General features: G+C 36.0%; 2 protein-coding genes across 7 annotated transcripts; one reads left to right on the plus strand and one right to left on the minus strand.

Annotated features, from left to right (window-relative positions):
• The first annotated feature begins 970 nt into the window (after positions 1-970).
• On the plus strand, positions 971-7,722 carry LOC109207450 (serine/threonine-protein kinase spk-1-like). Its single transcript, XM_019370372.1, has 4 exons — positions 971-1,446; positions 2,138-3,118; positions 6,860-6,907; positions 7,002-7,722. Exons 1-4 carry the CDS (start codon positions 1,237-1,239, stop codon positions 7,416-7,418), a joined length of 1,656 nt encoding a protein of 551 aa, XP_019225917.1. The 5' UTR covers positions 971-1,236; the 3' UTR covers positions 7,419-7,722.
• A 497-nt stretch (positions 7,723-8,219) lies between these two features.
• Positions 8,220-17,851, minus strand: LOC109207451 (magnesium transporter MRS2-11, chloroplastic). 6 transcript variants are annotated; one of them, XR_002065005.1, is made up of 16 exons: positions 17,321-17,851; positions 16,431-16,503; positions 15,917-15,987; positions 15,095-15,180; positions 14,912-15,002; positions 13,951-14,035; positions 13,626-13,717; positions 13,449-13,529; positions 13,203-13,368; positions 13,046-13,091; positions 11,668-11,748; positions 10,713-10,795; positions 10,589-10,622; positions 10,360-10,478; positions 9,562-9,605; positions 9,448-9,466 (listed from the first exon to the last, which is right to left on the minus strand). XR_002065005.1 is itself a non-coding variant. In XM_019370373.1 (15 exons), exons 1-14 carry the CDS (start codon positions 17,669-17,671, stop codon positions 9,371-9,373), a joined length of 1,446 nt encoding a protein of 481 aa, XP_019225918.1. In that variant the 5' UTR covers positions 17,672-17,851; the 3' UTR covers positions 8,220-8,827; positions 9,348-9,370. The 6 variants fall into 6 exon arrangements, 4 of the variants coding, with proteins under 4 accessions (XP_019225918.1, XP_019225919.1, XP_019225920.1 ...); XM_019370373.1 differs by lacking the exons at positions 10,360-10,478; positions 10,589-10,622 and adding an exon at positions 8,220-8,827 and having other exon boundaries at positions 9,348-9,466; XR_002065004.1 differs by having other exon boundaries at positions 9,446-9,466; positions 10,360-10,622.
• Between the last annotated feature and the right edge of the window lie 328 nt (positions 17,852-18,179).

Genomic DNA, 18,179 nt, shown 5'->3' on the forward strand with positions numbered 1-18,179 from the left:
AAAAAATATAAAATTAGCTATAATAAAAAAATGAAAATATATAATAAAAATTATCCATTCAAATTGGGGAGTAGTTTCAAGTTGGAGTTTTAAAATTATTTTAAAATAAAAAATAAAGAAACTTTCAATTCAAATGAATAAAACAAAAATATAAAGATACTATTAGGATATTATACATAAGATAAGCATATATATACTTTTGATGAATTCAAAATTATAAATTTAGTAAAAAATATTACATTGTTTAAATTTTTAATAAACTATAAAATTTGAAAACTAATCAAAGAAGTATTATAGTAGAAAGAAATGTACGAAAAGAGGGGGATAGAGATAATTTTATGATATCTATATTTTAAATTAATTAAAAAAAAAAGATAAATAAATAACACTCAAGAAAATTAGCAATAATACTAAGTACTTGCTAATTCAATAAAAAATTAAAAGGATCAAACAATTTATTTGATTACTATATGATGTGTACCGTTTAATTTTGTATAGATTGTGTTGTATTTCTGCACAGTATATTAAATAATAAAATGCAACTAATATTTATTAAGTTAATATGATATATTAGATCATAATTTTATAAGCTTAATATTCTGTCAAATTATTCGCGCATCGTGGGAGTTCTTATACCAGTTTTGAGAAAAACAAAAACAAAAACGAGTGATTTTATTTTGTGTCTCTCACAACTTACACTAGTTATGTGAGACCTCTTTTTATTTTACGTATTTGTGGACCCATATCTTATATATCTGGGCCCACAAAATTCTGGGACCACACAATTGCAAGACAAAAAAAATGCCTCCTACAACTAATGTCACAAAATCAAATTTTTCAACAAAAACAAAGATGTGATTTAAGTTCTACTTCTACAGAATCCCACAGCTGACAGCCGTCCCTTTCGCCATTATTTCATTTGCCTTTATTTTCCCGGCAACACAAACCAAATGGCCTCTCATCTCATCTAACCCTGTAAACCAAAAGCGAGGGAAAAATAAAAAATAAAAAGTGAACAAAATAGAAAATAAAAAAGTTTTATATTTTACTCCAATAAACAACACCAAAAGCCCGTCTATTTCTTCTTCCTTCAAAATTAATTACAAAAATATCCATAAATTTTCCCTCTCCTCTCCAGAACCTTCTTTTACTAGGGCTAGGGTTTTCAGCTTTCATTTCTCCGTTGCCGTTTGCCGGTACTAATTCGTCGGAGTGTGGTGGTTGTTGGATCTGCCGATGGCGGAAGAGGAGGAGAGGAACGGCGGCGATCGGAGTGAGTCGAGTGACTACACATCGGAGGACGAAGGTACTGACGATTACAGGCGCGGAGGTTATCACGCTGTACGAATCGGAGATACGTTCAAACACGGACGATATGTAGTGCAGAGCAAGCTTGGTTGGGGACACTTTTCAACTGTTTGGCTCGCTTGGGATACACAAAAATCTGTGAGTATTTCTACACTAAGTTTTGCATTTTCGATATACTTATTATGCTGCAAGTGTTGTAGTATTTGTTCGTTTGATTTAGCTGCTTATTGTTTACTGTAGCAATTTTTGCATCTATGCACTTGTTATATGATGTACTACCCCTCCGTTTCAATTTATCGTGATATAGGTTAGACTCGGCACGGAGTTTAGGGAGGAAGACTTTTAAAACTTGTGGTCTTAAAACATGCCATAACCTTTCCGACTATAAGAGCAGAAGTGTGAAGTTAAATAATCTCAAATATAAAAATGTGTCATTCTTTTTTGAACGGACTAGTAAGGAAATCGTGTCATATAAATTGGAATAGAGGAAGTATGAGTTTTCTCTGTGTGTGTGAGAGTGGAGATTCTTTTGTTTTATTTAAATACTTTTGATATAGAGTACTTATTTTCTGTTTGCATTTTGGTCATAGTTGTGTCAGATCCCACTTATGGGATTACACTGGGTTTGTTGTTGTTGTATTTTGGTCATAGTTGTGATGCTGCAATTATTGTAGTAATTTTTTCTTCGGTTTAGCAATTTATGGTTTACTATAGAAATTTTCACATCTGTGGACTTTCATGTGCTTATGAGCTCTTCTCGATGTTTTTGCAAATTCTTTTGAAATGAGGATTGTTTAGCTAATTGCTGGTTGTGTTTTGTGAGGAATAGAGGTATGTTGCTCTAAAAGTTCAAAAGAGTGCGCAGCATTACACAGAAGCGGCTATGGATGAGATTACTATCTTAAAGCAGATTGCAGAGGGAGATCCCGATGACAAGAAGTGTGTGGTAAAGCTCTTGGATCACTTTAAGCATTCTGGGCCGAATGGGCAACATGTTTGTATGGTGTTTGAATACTTGGGGGATAATCTTTTGACTCTAATTAAATACTCAGACTATCGAGGGCTAGCGATTAATAAGGTTAAAGAAATTTGCTTCCACGTTTTGGTGGGTTTGGATTATTTACATCGTCAGCTTTCTATTATTCACACGGACTTGAAGCCGGAAAATATTTTGCTATTATCAATGATTGATCAAAGCAAAGATCCAACAAAGTCAGGCGCTGCCCTTGTTCTCCCTTCTAGTAAAAGTAAGATTCTTTCTGAATCTGGTGCTTCCAAGGAAGTAAAGAGTTCAAATAGTGACCTGACTAAGAACCAGAAAAAGAAAATTCGGAAAAAGGCTAAGCGAGCAGCTCAAAGATGTACGGGCAAGGAAGCTTCTGAGGAAACCGAACAAGATAATGAAGCCAGTAGTCCTGAAAAGCCTAATCATGATGAGAAACCCGATAAAGACTCAGTTGAAGGAAAGACTAATACTAAAGCAAGTGAAGATGGCTCAATGACAGACAGAGCAAGGGATGGGCAGCAGAGAACTCAAAGACCTAAAAGAGGCAGCCGATCAGTGAGGCAGAAACTATTGGCTGATGTGGACCTTAAGTGCAAGTTAGTCGACTTTGGTAATGCATGTTGGACATATAAACAATTCACAAGTGATATCCAGACAAGACAATACAGATGTCCTGAGGTTATCCTAGGCTCTAAATATTCTACTTCAGCTGATCTTTGGTCCTTGGCTTGCATTTGCTTTGAGCTTGCCACCGGTGATGTTCTTTTTGATCCTCACAGTGGTGACAACTATGATAGAGATGAGGTACAGTAACTTTACTTTCAATTGTTTAACTATTAAGATGCAAACATATTGGGATCTTTATTTTAGGAGTTTGCGTATTATATAATTCCATTATTGCCTTAATTACTAAATTAAGTTTACAACAACAACAAACCCAGTGAAATCCCACACTTGAGGTCTGTGGAGGATAATGTGTATGCAGACCTTACTCCTACCTTATGAAGGTAGAGAGACTCTTTCCGATAGGCTCTCGGCTCAAGACAGTGAAAAGGGCGCAATGAGCAAACAATAACAACAACAAGGTAATAAGACAACGGAAGCAAATGGCACAACGTATAATAACAAAGATTTAGGAATACGAAACTACAAGAATAGTGCTAATACTACTGGTAATAATGACACGCCGTGTATCAATTACTAAATTAAGTTTAAGTAAAGAAATCGTATTGACAAGATATATGCTTTATTAGCTTTTGTAGACTTCATGTGTATCAGCGATACTTATTTTGAGTGCTCGTTCTTCTAAAAATTTAATTAAAAAACAATGCATTTGGAATATAACTTTGGCTATGATGAAGGAAGGGTATTTATCCATGATGACGACTAGTACAACTGGAAGGGAAGTTAAGGTAATCACTTCCTTCTGTCAAAGCCTTGGTGGACAGGGTTACCCGAACACGTGTTGATGGGAGGTAAAAGGTACCCCGTAGAATTAGTTGAGGTGCGCGCAAGCTGGCTCGAACACTGCGATTACTAAAAAAACAGTCACTTTCTTCTATCTGCAATTTGAGGGGTGTTACAATCACCCAATCAATCCAGTGCAAACTGGAAGCGCACTTAAGCCTTAAAGCTAGGCCCAACACAAGCTTGGTGCTTCGCCTCAGTTAGGGAGGAACGCTTTTGTGGAAGTGCTAAGGAGATCAGGTGTAGATCTTAGCAAAAAAAAGGACGACCGACTATCTTTAAAAATTAGATCAATTTACTAGGTCATCTTAAAGAAGCTATACTACTATAGTAAACGACACATATGTTTGACAAAATGATATATTAGTTGTTAAGTAAACCTATGGATGGAATATTGGTGATTAGGATTATGAAATTAGAAATTTATATAGAAAACTAGACATTTGATTTGAATTGGAAACTTAGTTGCATATTTTGCGTATAAATCAGAAATTTAATCTGGTATTTAAACATGATTGACGTGGTTTTTCTTGATATAATCTACTTAATTGCAGTTTGTCAACTCCCCTGGCCACATAATTCTTGTATTTGCCTGTAAGCATATCTTTATCTTTTTAAAGTGCGTATTAGTTATGTTTGTGCTAGCTTAAAAAACATTTGTGCCTTTTGCACTTTTCACCTTAGACAATACTGAATCGGTCAATTAAGTCTATCCCAAACTAGTTGGGGTTAGCAATATGTGTTTTGCGTAAAGTTTGCCCTATTTTTAAGAAGCTTGGGATTGAGGTGTAGCTATTGCTCTATTTGTAAATAGTTTGTCTTTTAAGGCCTTTACACCCCTCACCCCAAAAAAGGCCCAAAAAGGTAATTTTTTTTGTTTTGTGTGTTCTATAAAATTGAGGTTCTCTATATCTCAAACTTATCCCAGGCCAGACCTAAAACAAAAATTTATCCGGCTAGTCGGCATCACCTCTATGGGTCCTTTGCTTACGTTGTGTTTTATTCTTAGCTATGTTTCAATTGATCACTAGAAATTGTAGATCTTTTGTAACAACTTTACTCTATTTGATTTAAGGTCCACCTCTTTACTTTTCATTCACCATAAAGTCGCACCTGTGAATTGGTGCATTTGGAGGTATATGTAGGACATGATGAAACTATCTTATGTGGTTTCCCATATTTTATCCTCTATGTGTGATACTTGTATCCTATATCCAATCTTGTATGACGGCATCCATTTTAACATCTGCATTTCTATGACGCTCATCTTGAGGAGGCTATATGCTCCTCCATCTTTACTTAAATTTCTTTTACCAAAATAGAAAAATCGAAGGTGACATTATAAAATTTAACATTGTTTTATACAATAACATTGTTTGGTTTTGCTTTTCTTTTCCTTCATAAAACATAGCACTATTTTATACAAAGTTTAGTTTCATTTTTTCTTTTTCACATAACTAATACCCACATAAGTCATAACTAATACCCACATAAGTCATGCGAGAATCTATGTATCATTTTATGCTTTGTAGAATATGGAATATGAGTATGGGGATTAGTGACACATGGATTAAATTTATCGCAGTAAATGACCAAAGTAACCCTTCATGTAGACTAATATTTTATTTTGTTAAACAATTATAAACATATTTTAAAATATACGCTGTATATATAATAAGCTTTAGTACAACCGTCCAAATATCCAATAATATATAATTCCTACATTACTAATCCCCGTATCACTAATCCTTGCATTACATGCATAGCTTGCTTCTAAACCAAAAGACCCCTAATAGTAATAGCCTTTACCTACTCTTTTGCACTCCTCTGTTAATTCTCTTTTGCACCTAGCAAATGTTATTTCAGTAGATAGCGGAAAAGGATCTTTCTGTTAGGACTAAGTTATCAACTAGTTATACAGTAAAAATTTGAGAATGTGAAACCTAAATGGAATAATACAGAATGCATTTGTGGCTTTAAATCATTACTTTAATATGTAGTATGCAAATTACATATGAAGTAGTTTCATATCCCTTATTTCTTTTTGGTGCACCAGTGCCTCTTTGTATAGAAGATTGGATGTTATTCGTAGAGAACCATATTTTTATGTAGGTTTCTACTTTTGGTATACCTCTTATATGCGGGTTTTATGCCATGCAAATTGTGTCAATCTTTCTGAAGTATGTTCTTCCTATGCTTCCTAGAATTCATTACTGTATATTATTGACTAATCAATATTTCCTAGGGTTGCCTGAATAGATTGTTTGTAGTACCAGCTACTAGTTTCATCTTCTGTGATCTTTTAATTGTTCATTTAGTTGAGTTTTTAGACGGTGAAGCAGTTACTTTCGTAGTAAATTACAGTATACTGCTCTAAAAGGCAACAATACAGTATGATACTTACTCAAATTGGTTATTTACCTCTTTGATATAAAATTCAAACAATTACATGCTACTATCATGGCATCAATTTTTGTTATGATAGTACTAATATATCGTCTCTCGTTGCTTCTTGAGCCGAGGGTCTCCTGGAAACAGCCTCTCTGCCCCTCGGGGTAGGGGTAAGGTCTGTAGGGGTAAGGTCTGCGTACATATTACCCTCCCCAGACCCCACTTGTGGGATTATACTGGATTGTTGTTGTTGTTGTTGACATAGGACATGATTGTATAAAAGATAATGGAATGCCAGTTCAATTTTTTGAGCATCCGGTCAAGCTTTTGAAGCCAGAGTTTGTCATCCTTTGTGTTGGATTAGTTTTTGTCAGATTTTATTCGTAGAGATAATTTGATTAATTCTTTCTTAATGCTATTACCCTGATGCAAGCATTAGTGAAGGGGAGCCTTGGAGCAACGGTGAAGTTGTCTCCGTGTGACCTATAGGTCACGGGTTCGAGCAGTGGAATCAGCCACTGATGCTTGCTTGCATCAGGGTAGGTTGCCTATATCACACCCCTTGGGACGCGGCCCTTCCCCGGACCTTGCGTAACCGCGGGATGCTTCGTGCACCGGGATGCCCTTTAATGCTATTAATTGCTGGTTCAGTTCACTGGTTTTTTCTTACTTCCCCTTTCTGCACAGGATCACTTGGCCCTAATGATGGAGCTTCTTGGAATGATGCCACGCAAGGTGAGTCTTGATTTCCGGTGCAAGCAGCGTAATATTTCGTTTCTTGTATGTAAATTAACTCAACTAGGAGAGCTGATCTTAAGTTTGTCTGTAGATCGCCTTAGGTGGGCGCTATTCACGAGAGTTCTTCAACCGATATGGAGACTTGAGGCATATCAGGCGATTGCGGTTCTGGCCTATAAGCAAAGTGCTTAGGGAAAAGTATGATTTCAGTGAACAAGATGCTAGTGACATGGCAGACTTCCTTGTTCCCATACTTGATTTTGTGCCTGAGAAAAGACCTACTGCGGCTCAATGTCTCAGTCATCCGTGGATCATTGGAGGCCCTCGGAGTCTTGCTCCGGCTACAACTGATTCTACATCCGGAGCTACTGAAAATGGTGGCTCAGAGAAGAAGAGGGAGAAAGATGAGAGGGAGGCGATGGAAGTTGGAGTGGGGAATATTGTGATTGATGGAACTGCAAAGCCAGTCAAAGTTTCTCAATCTGTAAAACCAGCAAAGCATGGTTGATTGATTCAGGTTGTGGTTTTCTTGTTCCATCTTGATTTAACCATTTTTTGCCCCTTAAGAAAATTTGTGAGTGGACCATGGAGTACTTTTGGTTCCCTTTATACCTATTTCATTTGCCTCTTCATTCTTTTGAGATGATCACTAATGTATCGTTGTTGAACCATTTTAAGGTTTTGATTACCCTGTATTAGTATCAGAGTATTCTTTGTGAAAGTTGAATATCCTGTCCTTTCGTGTACTTTCTATTTACAAAATTACTCTTGGATCTTAATTGCTTGTATCTCATTATAGAAAAAGTTGTGTCCACGTGTTTTCTTATTCGCTGTACAGGCGATGATAGTGGTGACATTGATAGATTTTCTCCCATTCCCACCCCTGGCAAATTGAACGTGTGCAGTAGCAGCAGTTGGAATAAGATTTTAGTGACGGGAACCAAATATTATGGGGGACATTTTTCAGAGTATTATTTTGATGTAGTTATGTGTTACGTTTCGGTGAATTTCTAGTCCTTGCTTTTACATGTTTAATTTATTTCCCTTGAAGATTAACCAAGAGTTAAGGGCTTTGTTCTGTGACGACCCTTATGATTGAATTTACCTATTCCGTTCGATCTCGGTCAATTCTGCGTTTCTCATTTCTCGAAAGTTAGTGCCATGCAAGATAGTATGTCGTGAGACATTTGTTACATGTAAAATCATGGAGATGTTTGGCTTGGGTCACTTTGCAATGATATAACCAACACAAGTACAAGACGAGCAGTACAAACCAGTAACAAAGTTTACAAGGCAAACATCTCCATGATTTCACATGTAACAAAACACTAATCCAACGGAAAAGAATTTGAACCCAAAGGAGTTGTTTCAATGGTCAAGAATCTGTCCATAACTCCGGGAGCGATCTGGCATCAATACATGAATTAGTTATTTTTTTCAAGTTCAAAATCTACTCTGCACAACTTACAATGAAAGAAGAAATGATAATTAAATTTTGGGCATGAGAACTCTCTCAATTGGTACTTCTGTTCAACTGACTCACCACTTGCGTATTCAGGGTTTACAAGGGTGCAAGTGCAACAATACCTTTAATGCCAGAATGTGGTAGTAACTTATAACTGGAAACACTATGCTACCTAACAAGCTGGTATAGAGGATGATGGCTGTTCCTAATTGACAACCATGGTATTAGCTTGCCGAGGATTTGGCGGTCTCCTTTATTCTCAAATCCTGTGGATCTTGATTCGGGACAGAATGAGTACCTAATTTTGCTGATGTTGCCGAGTGTTTATGAAGCTCCTTATTAATGCGCAATGCTCCAATCTAATAATCTTTCCACAGAATATGCTAGTACCCAGCAATTTTTGGGCACTATATTGCAGTTGCAAGCTGAATCTTTGTCCAGTTTCGTGTCACCTGAGAATAGAAAGAGAGCTCATCAAAATCATGATGTGAAATAGATGTAATTCGACTTAGACACTGCCACATATTTCAGTAGTAGGCTAAGAGGGGTCATGTTTTAACTGGGTGTGGTACTGGTGAAAGATGGACAAGTCTTCTGACAAGTAAGCTAACACCCAATGGCCAGCCTACATTGCTGTGTTTATTGCACCTCCTATCCCCAATAAAACATCCGAGTTCTAGTCAACATGTACATAGTCCAAGAAAATCATTGTTTCATGTTAACTGCAAGGAGGTAAGTCGGTAGAGCACTAATGGTGAGGGCTGGGGCGTATGTAGCGTATAAGTGACGGGTTTAACTGGACCCATAACTTTTGATGCGGAGCATAAATTTATGTGTAAACCAAATAAAATTGAAACAAATAGTAGATTTGAACTCAAAGCTTTAAAAATATAATGAGTTCAATGCTAAAAATCTTAAAGACTGAACCCATAGGGTTTAAATCCTGGATCCGCCTCTGGGTGAGGACTATACCTGATTGCCAAAGCAGCTGTTGCTTACAGTATTTTCTTTGTTCTCAGATACCAGTACATGAGATAGAAGCCCAGAACAGCCCCAACGATTATTCCTCCAGTTGTAAGCCAGAATGCAAACTGCATTTAATTAGACAAACACATAATGAGAAGACAAAAATCGGAAATATTGCCCAAGAGGAGGAGAATGAGGTCTTGAGATTTAAGAAACATACCACATGTTCCTCTAGATAGGATCTTAAGTTCATGCCAAATATACCTGTACCGAAGCCAATGCAGGTATGTCATAACACAAGCGACATAATATACATCTATGAATCTAATCTTTTAATGCAGATGGAATTTATTCGCAGCAGTAGAATAGACAAAGAACCATCTTTTCTACTTTTCAGTCCAGTTGCAAGCACTTGTCCATTCTTTACTTTCAATTCTCCGGAGATTTCTCCTAAATAAGGTTTTAAAATGTGCTTCAGAAAAGTACAAACAACTAATTATGAGCAACATTTTCTTTTTCAAATCATGAGTAGCTTTAACTTACAGAAAGTAGGAACAGACAACTTAGTAGCACCAAGTTAAAAAACTTGAAGGAGTTCTGTGATTGAAACCGGATGACTCGATAGCAATAACTTAGGAATTTATAAATTATAAGACACCAAAGCTAGTTTAGGTCAACAATCTGACTGATCTGACACAAAGTTGAAAACCAAGAAAAGAAAAGGGACAAAAGGTTGAAAACCAACCAACTTCATTCTGATATATGAGCAGCTTATTTATCAATACTGAGACATTATGGTGCATGATGGACATGGTCTGGTAAAGTTAAACTACATTTGGGGCAAAGAGTATGATCAGAGAGAAAAGCATTCAAAACATGTACGACTAAATTGTGTAGAAACATATATTACGTATTAAAAGTGCGACGCCGAGGCACAGGTATGATATAAAAATCAATAAAACCTCTGCACCTCTCACCAAGAACAGCAAACTAAGAAGTGCGAGGGTCATATGCATACCTAGGACCTAGTCGATGGATTTGTTCTGAAAAACGAACTTGAAAGAACTCAGCATTTGGCCTATAGCCCTTTCCATCCAAAAGGAACAATACGAAGTAATAATCCCAGTTGAGCACTCACTGGAGGTAATCCATGTAGAAGTGATAAATTTGCGTCTCTTAAGCCATGTGAATTCTACTAGCACTACGCATATCTAATTGGATAATTATGCATCATAGAAACGTCTTACAGACAAAACTAGAGGGGCGACTCAACTGGTTCTCCTGAGAAGGTGTCAAAGAAGAAACCACTGTAGAAAAAACATGGTTTAAGCATAAATTGTTACACTTGCTTTTGGTTAGTAGATTAGATACCTGCTACCATAGCACCGACGGCAACACAAAATGTCCCAACCTGTAGAATCAATTCAAATCTGCTTACCTCAAGCCTTCGAGAACTGAAAAAAGAAAGAAAATTCTTGAAGTCTAACCAAGATGCTCACTGATAGTAATATTTTTCACAACTATGTGTCAGTACACCATAAAGAAGGCAAATTACAGAATGAAATCAAACGCACTTTCACCAATTTATAAATTAACAGTCTAGTAGTATTACCTTGATTTCTTGTATGCATTTATTTAAAGGAATCCTAGCATTTTTAGCTAAAGAACCCTGCTTTCCACGGTAAGAGTATGTCTTAACTATTGTTTAGTCAAGGTACGACTAATCACCAGAAAAAAAGAAGAAAAAACTTTGAAAAGGTTTCGAAAGGTACAACAGGAATTAAATAGTCACATGCTCCATCTAGTTCTCTTTATTCTTTAAAATTTCTTACCATTCTTTTGTAGGATAAGCATTTTCTGACAGACATCCTTCTTATTAAAACACAAATTACAGGTTCAGTGATTGAAAGTTCTGCAATGAATTCTTACTCGTGGACTCGTGAAGTTGTATATAGAAGTTTAATGCTCTTTTCACTTGGTTGATCGCTAGTTCGCACAATTGAACAAATGGCTTACTGATAAGAACACCAACAGAATCTATTAATCAGCAGTCCATCAATACTTTGGCATATGGTAAGTTTATCCGCTGAAACGAGACCAGCTTATAAAATATCGTCCTATATTTCACTACAGCATGAGAAAAGTTTCAAAACACTTTAGGCCAGGAAAATTACAAAGTAGAGTTTTTTCAGATGAAGGAAAGCATCTTCGGTACCAATTTGCCCTACAAACAAATTGTTGTTCACACTTTTCAGCTATCTATCACCGAGTTCACCATCTCAAAGATAAAAGCTTGAATCAGGAAAGTATCAAGACATGTACAAACCTCAAGTTTACGGCAATTGAGTCTTCCATTTCTTTTGCAGAATCAAGGAGCCTTTCTGCTTGACCGTGACAAGATTCACATCTGCAGTTGGATGAACCAATGATATCAAATATATATTAAAAAAAAACTATTGGCAAATTACTGTATGGTAAAAGACAAACAAGAAATGATGGGTGGAAACCTAGTATGATCATAAAATTTGCCTTGTATTGGACCAAGCTGGGTGGACAAATATCCTCTAACTGCCATATAAACCGCCTTAAAAGTAAAATGCAAAAGGTAGGAATCGTGAATGCTATATGTACAAAAAAGAAGTTGAATGCTTTAGGATTACCTTGCACGTTTCAATGATTTCTTGCTCAAAAAAATTTCTCTCTAAGATTTTGTTATTTGATTATATTAAATCCTACTCAGTTATATTCACAGAGCTAACTTCTTTGCATCTAATAAAAACTTAGTTCATCATTCTTTTCTTTTTCTTTTTTTTACATTTGCAGATATTTTTTGTTACTCTCTTCAATCCCAGTTTGACGGAGATTTTAAGATAGTAAATTTTGACTTATAGGAAACTATAATATTTTCACGAGTTTGTGCGATATGTAACATTATGGATGGTTTCCTCGCATCATATTTTATCATATTGTTACTTTAAATACAATGTTTGTTTTGACTGTTACTTCAATTTATTGTATTGTATTGCTACATCTATTATTACATAACAATAAAAAGACCCATTTTACGTAACAACCAATTTGCTGTGGTGGAATTGATAAGTATCTCATTTCCATTTTGCCCATATTATCTAAAATTCTCCTTTTACCCCGTATTTCTTTCTTAAAACCAACCATTACCCTATTATTCTTCATCATATTTTAAGCCCCTTCTTTCCGTAAGTATTCCTTGCCACTATTAATGTTCTCCATCTCACCACCTACTTGTTATCCTTTTTTTTTTTTTTTTCCTTTTTGAGTTTTGAATTGTCTGATGTCATATTTTAACAACCCTTTTTCATCAATACTACTCTTTCTCGCCACTTTTTCTGAGTACTCCTTCCAGCAACTTTACTATCCCTTTTTCGATCATCTTCTTTTTTATTTTGAATTGTTGATAAATTAAATATTTACGTAATTAAGGGAATTTTAGTAAGCTTATCATTTATTATACAGTAGAATACAGTCAAACCAAACCATTTCTGGATTCTTTTGAGTTTGTTATTGAGCCCTTATTTTGCAGAACTTCATCTGAATCTGAGTCTAACCAGAGCCTAAATAGTGCATGTTGCTTGATTATGTTATTGCACTAAATATAAAGTACGGATGGAACAATTCTGAGCTACACTATCTGCACGAATTGAGTTAAAGAAGCAGCAATAGACAACCTCTGAAGATAGTTTTCCAACAACATTTCAATTTCTTCCTCTTCTTCTGCAAAAGAGAAAGGCAAACAAGCAAGTGTTAGTCTGTTAGATGCATATTGATCAGGCATCTGTTGTATGCCATATGCAAGTCACAGTGAGTATGGAAATGTAAACACACCCTCAGCAACCTCCTTTTCTAGGGGCACAGAGCATTCCATCTCATCATTTTCTTTCTTAAGTACGCAATTTCTCCCCATGATACAGATGCGACGTATTTCATGAGTATCCTCTAGAATATCAAGCAGCATTTGCTTAAGAGCCCCGGCCCTGGAACCCAATTCCACCTGTCACAAGAAAGAGAAGGAAAGTGTTAGTAGCAAATATCAAGAATTAACTGTATAAGACATGCCTGAATGGTAACTACCAATTTCTGTTTACTGATACGGAGTTCCTCCAATATGTCTGCAGTTAATCGATTAGGCAAAACCTCAAGTAATGCTTGGACCTGCACCAAGTGAGACAAAGTATTTCTAAATTGAAAATAACTATCGCAAGAATGTGGAAAGAGAAAACCTTAATTCCAAGGCCTAAGGGGATATACTCTAACAGCTAGGCAAGCATGTACTTTGAAAGATACTCCATAAATTAGGGCAGTTTCACGTAAAAATGATCTGCACAAATTATAAACAATTCCTCCAAAAAGCTTTAGTTAGAACATATTTTTCATAACAACAGCAATGGAAAGCAAATCTAAAGGAAAGTGACAGATTCCTTGCATTTTCAGTCAACCTCCCTCACCAAGACAACTTGCTTACAAAGAGCATTCATGGTTTCAAAATATGCCCAATGGAGCATTCTGTTTTCAAGATATAGACAAAGAGTGGAAGAAGGAAGGTGGAAAAGGAAAAAAGTTAAACAAAACTCACTATGTTCCATACTCACACGAGGTTCTAAGTCCCAGAGTCTATGCTCCAATCTCTGTATCCGTGAATGCAATGCTGCTTCAACCACCTGAAAATTTCAGAAGAAAGTCTTTTTACAGACTTCAAACTTTTATTACGCTTGATATCCACATCCATTCGAAATTTCGTTACGTCTTGCGATCCTTATTTCTAATTCAGTAACATAACATGAATAGATGTCCACTTCAGATAACTATACTGCCACACTAACTGTGCTACAGCAAATGTGCTTAGGGTTCTGCTTTATCTATTGGCACTAACTTCAAAATGGAAAGCCCCCAAGAAATGCAAATAAATTTTAGTCCAACATACTTTGTAATTCAAGTACTGATACATGGAGCACATCAAGTCCCGCTTTATTAAGTGAAGAACATAAAAATTAAAATAAAATCTTTCCACCCATTTAATAGATCGAGGACAACTTAGATAGCTTTGCAGAATTGATTTTTTTTATCAAGTAAATATAAGCTTTGCAGAATTGATGCACTCAAGGGTGTGTTCAAATCTTAGTGGAGACAAAAAATACTAGGTTATTTCTTCCCATATGTCTAGGTCTTCGTGTGACAGGGTTACCCGGTACCTATACTGGTGGGAGGTAGCAGGTATCTGGTGGATTTTACTCTAGGTGCGTACAAGCTGGCCCAAAAACCACCATCATAAAATAAAAATAAAATTGTCTACAATTCCTTAGGGATCATTGTGGTAGCATTTCAACTGAAGTAGTGGCCTTCAAGCGAATTTTTGCATCATGTCATGTAACATTGACAATGAATGGCAAGAAATATGATTTGGATCACAAGAATACATAACATCCATCATTTTACAAAGTAGCAAAACTTATAGTAAGGAAGAAACTACAGATCAAGGTGCGGACAGAGTAATCAACTCTTTTCAATACGTAAAGCAGCTGGTTGGACTGACTAACCTCTAGCACAAAAGGCATCGATGGTCCTCCATTTGTGTTTTTAGGATTTAGCCGTGGTAACAATGCATCAATGAAAGCCTTTCCTCCTTTACTATAGGCATAGCAAATAAAATTGTTAACTTCACTTGCATTATATGCTAGGTCAGACCTTAAACTTTTAGAGTATCTGGTATGAAGTATTACCGGTTATAATTAAATATAAGGACTTGTTCTTGCATTATTATGGCCCGTAAAGAACCTAGATTCAATAGAATTGCATGCTCACGGACCTGGAAGAAGATTTCAAAATGATGTCCATCAAAAACAGCCAGTGGAGAAAGTTATATGCTTAAGTTGAGCAAGAAGTTAATTGATAATTCTTGAGCACAAATTATGTGGAGAACTTATAAACTTAAAGGAAGAAAAGGTGGAACTGCACAAGATCAGTGAAGGAAAAAACAACTTGGCTAATCTTAAACAGCATCACTGTAAAATCTGAGTAAGAAGCAGGTATTTCCACCTCAGAAAGTAACTGTTTATGCAATAAAAACCTTCTGACTGTCTTTTTGGATTTGTAAAGAAATTATTGAAAGACAGGAATACAAGGATAAGGAGAAAATGCTCTGTAGTAGAAACATACAAAGATGAATTGGCCCAAAAAAAGGATAACTTATCAGTGCCTTCCAAAGATAAGCCAAAACTATGTGGGCTTGCCCATCATTTTGTCCTAAAAGCGAGTTCATTAAGTGGCATTCTCCTGATATGGTGAATATCAATTTTCACAAAGAGAAATTACAAACAAAACCTGGGATTAGTTAATGAGCTATATGAATTAGGAAATATGAAGAGTTATTAATGAAAAAAACCTTTCATAAGTTGCATGTAGCAAAGGTTTTATATTGATCGTCGATTGTTAACTTACTTTTACTTTTAACAACATTTGAAAGGTTATTAAACTGAGAACAAGCAAATAAAACATCCACAGAATGCTTTCAGTAAATGCATAGTTAAAAGCAATTGGAGTACCAGCAACGCAGGCATTGAATTTGTCAACCACAATGATGGATCAACACTCCTGATATCTCGAGGGCGTAAACCTGTTTTCATATATATTCAGGAAACCAGTGAATGCACATAAGAAAGAGGTTTCAATATCAAGGATTTCAGATCAAACTAATAGAGGTGTAATATCTATTAGAAGAATGAAGAATAAAAGGGTCCAAAGTGTGACTAATGATTAAACAGAGAAGCATGATAAATGTTTAACAGAGAAGTTGAGATTTAGTTTTGTGAGCTAATGATAGAATAAGATACTAACAAGAGATTTATCTGAATCAGAGAACACAACATACACCAGCTAATCCATATCATTCAACATTAGAACTCAACAATTTCACACAATCAACAAAGACGGAGTTTCTCTCAAATGCGCGGAACTTTTTGCGGAGTGCATAGTCAGTTGATCATATAATCTCAACTTTATAGGAAAAGGAGGGAAGGTATGAGATATAGAGAGAGGGAAGAAGAAGAAGGGACTCACCACTTGACTTCAGCAAGTGCCTTCTGTTTATATTCCTTTTCGCTACCGTCCCAGATGACTTTACCTCCACTACCTTAAGAAGGAATTGAAGTGTTAGCAATGACTTAGCACAAGAAAATATGAGTTCGCAATCCATCAGCAAATACCAATGCCTTTTTAAGCAGCAAAAAACTCAAAACCTCTTCCTTTTAGGAGCCTGATTTCCCCCATATTATTATCTACATAATCGCGAACTCCTCCAAGGGAACTAGTTCACAAATGCACACGTTTATGCCTAACCATTTCTCGTAGTTCAGATCAAACATAAATATGGCCAAAACTTTACTGAAAGTGGCGCATCAAATAGATTTGACAACAGGTACATATATATGTGCGGTGTAATTTTGCGGTAGCTCCGATCCACCAACTCAATTTTTGCATACTTTACTAAATTTAAATTTTTGAACTTTGCGCACTATAATATTAAAGTCACAAAATCATATGTAGTCAGATTAACCATTACTATAACACTAAAGTCATTAAACTATCTTATATCACATTAAAGTAGGCTGAAATTTACCTACTATAATAATAAAATCATAAAGTTTTACCCACTATCACAAAACATTACCGTTATAACAGTAAAAATAGTTGTTTTTATAGTAAGTAAAGCTTTGTGAATTTGCTGTAACAGATTATTAATTCTGTGACTTTACTGTTATAGCAAGTACAATTTTGTGTTTTATTTTTAAAGTGAGTAAAATTCAATTATTTTAATGTGACAAAAAAAAGGTTTTTTTGATTTTGCTATTAAAGTAGATTAAGCTACAGGTTAAGCAAAATCTTTGAGTAGAAAGTAACTTAAGAACAAAATTGTGTAAAATTAACTGAATTATCAGAAAGTTAAGGACCTCATAAACAGGTTCACGAATTCCAAGGGACAAGGAATCGGGACTAGAGGTAGAATTAGAAACAGTCTTTTGCGAAATAGCTGAGCCATTGGAGTACTCCCGACTAATCGCCACGTCATCATCATCATCATCACCGTCCTTGACCAACGCCTCCAGCTCAGTCTCCTCTTCAGTGGATTTTGCAACACATTCAACTTTCACTTTCCGAGCCTTAACGTGCAGAGGCGCGTGATTCTTACGCAAGTACGGCAACTCCAATCGCGACCGGAAAATCGCATATCCAGCAATCAAAACTCGAAGCTCCGGCGACCGAACCGGCAATTGAAGTACATGCGGAGCAGTTGCCGCCATTAATGCACAAGCTAGCGGAGATCACGTGAAGTGGAGATCTCGAGAATCTTCTGGCGATTTCTTAATTCATGCGGATAATGTGGGATGAAAATGGCGTATATATAGGTGTAGGTGAAAAACTGTGTGTGTGAGAGAGAGAAAGAGAAAGGACGATGAAGCTGGTGGTTGTGGTTTGAAGAACATGTGAATGGGAGGGAAAGAGAAGAAAACATATTTTATGGTGAAGATTGCTTCCACCTCACTCGATAATATCCAACGACCTTAACGTTGACTCTTCTTACCGTTTTCAAATTCCAAAACCGTTAAAATTCCGTTATACTTAACTTACTCTCTAGCGTAAGAACTTCTTATTTACTCGCTAGCTCCACCCAATTGATGTAACGGTGTTTAAATAGGCACAAATTTAAGGGAAAAAAGAATCACATTTGAGACTTATGGTATAAAATAAGTCTGCGTAAAATTATATGTATAAATCTATCTTATATATAATTAAAAGGAAGGGAGTTTG

This window comes from Nicotiana attenuata, unplaced genomic scaffold (genome assembly GCF_001879085.1).
Source record: "Nicotiana attenuata strain UT unplaced genomic scaffold, NIATTr2, whole genome shotgun sequence".
In the NCBI taxonomy this organism is placed as follows: domain Eukaryota; kingdom Viridiplantae; phylum Streptophyta; class Magnoliopsida; order Solanales; family Solanaceae; genus Nicotiana; species Nicotiana attenuata.

Bases quoted from the DNA above. Each gene is read 5' to 3' on its own strand.
- LOC109207450 (XM_019370372.1), top strand. From the start codon at position 1,237: ATGGCGGAAGAGGAGGAGAGGAACGGCGGCGATCGGAGTGAGTCGAGT. The intron at 3,119-6,859 runs GTACAGTAACTT...CTTTCTGCACAG, and splicing joins ACAACTATGATAGAGATGAG to GATCACTTGGCCCTAATGAT. The intron at 6,908-7,001 runs GTGAGTCTTGAT...GTTTGTCTGTAG, and splicing joins TTGGAATGATGCCACGCAAG to ATCGCCTTAGGTGGGCGCTA.
- LOC109207451 (XM_019370373.1), bottom strand. From the start codon at position 17,671: ATGGCGGCAACTGCTCCGCATGTACTTCAATTGCCGGTTCGGTCGCCG. The intron at 16,504-17,320 runs GTCCTTAACTTT...TTCCTTCTTAAG, and splicing joins TTCGTGAACCTGTTTATGAG to GTAGTGGAGGTAAAGTCATC. The intron at 13,369-13,448 runs GTAGTTACCATT...TTCTTGTGACAG, and splicing joins GTATCAGTAAACAGAAATTG to GTGGAATTGGGTTCCAGGGC.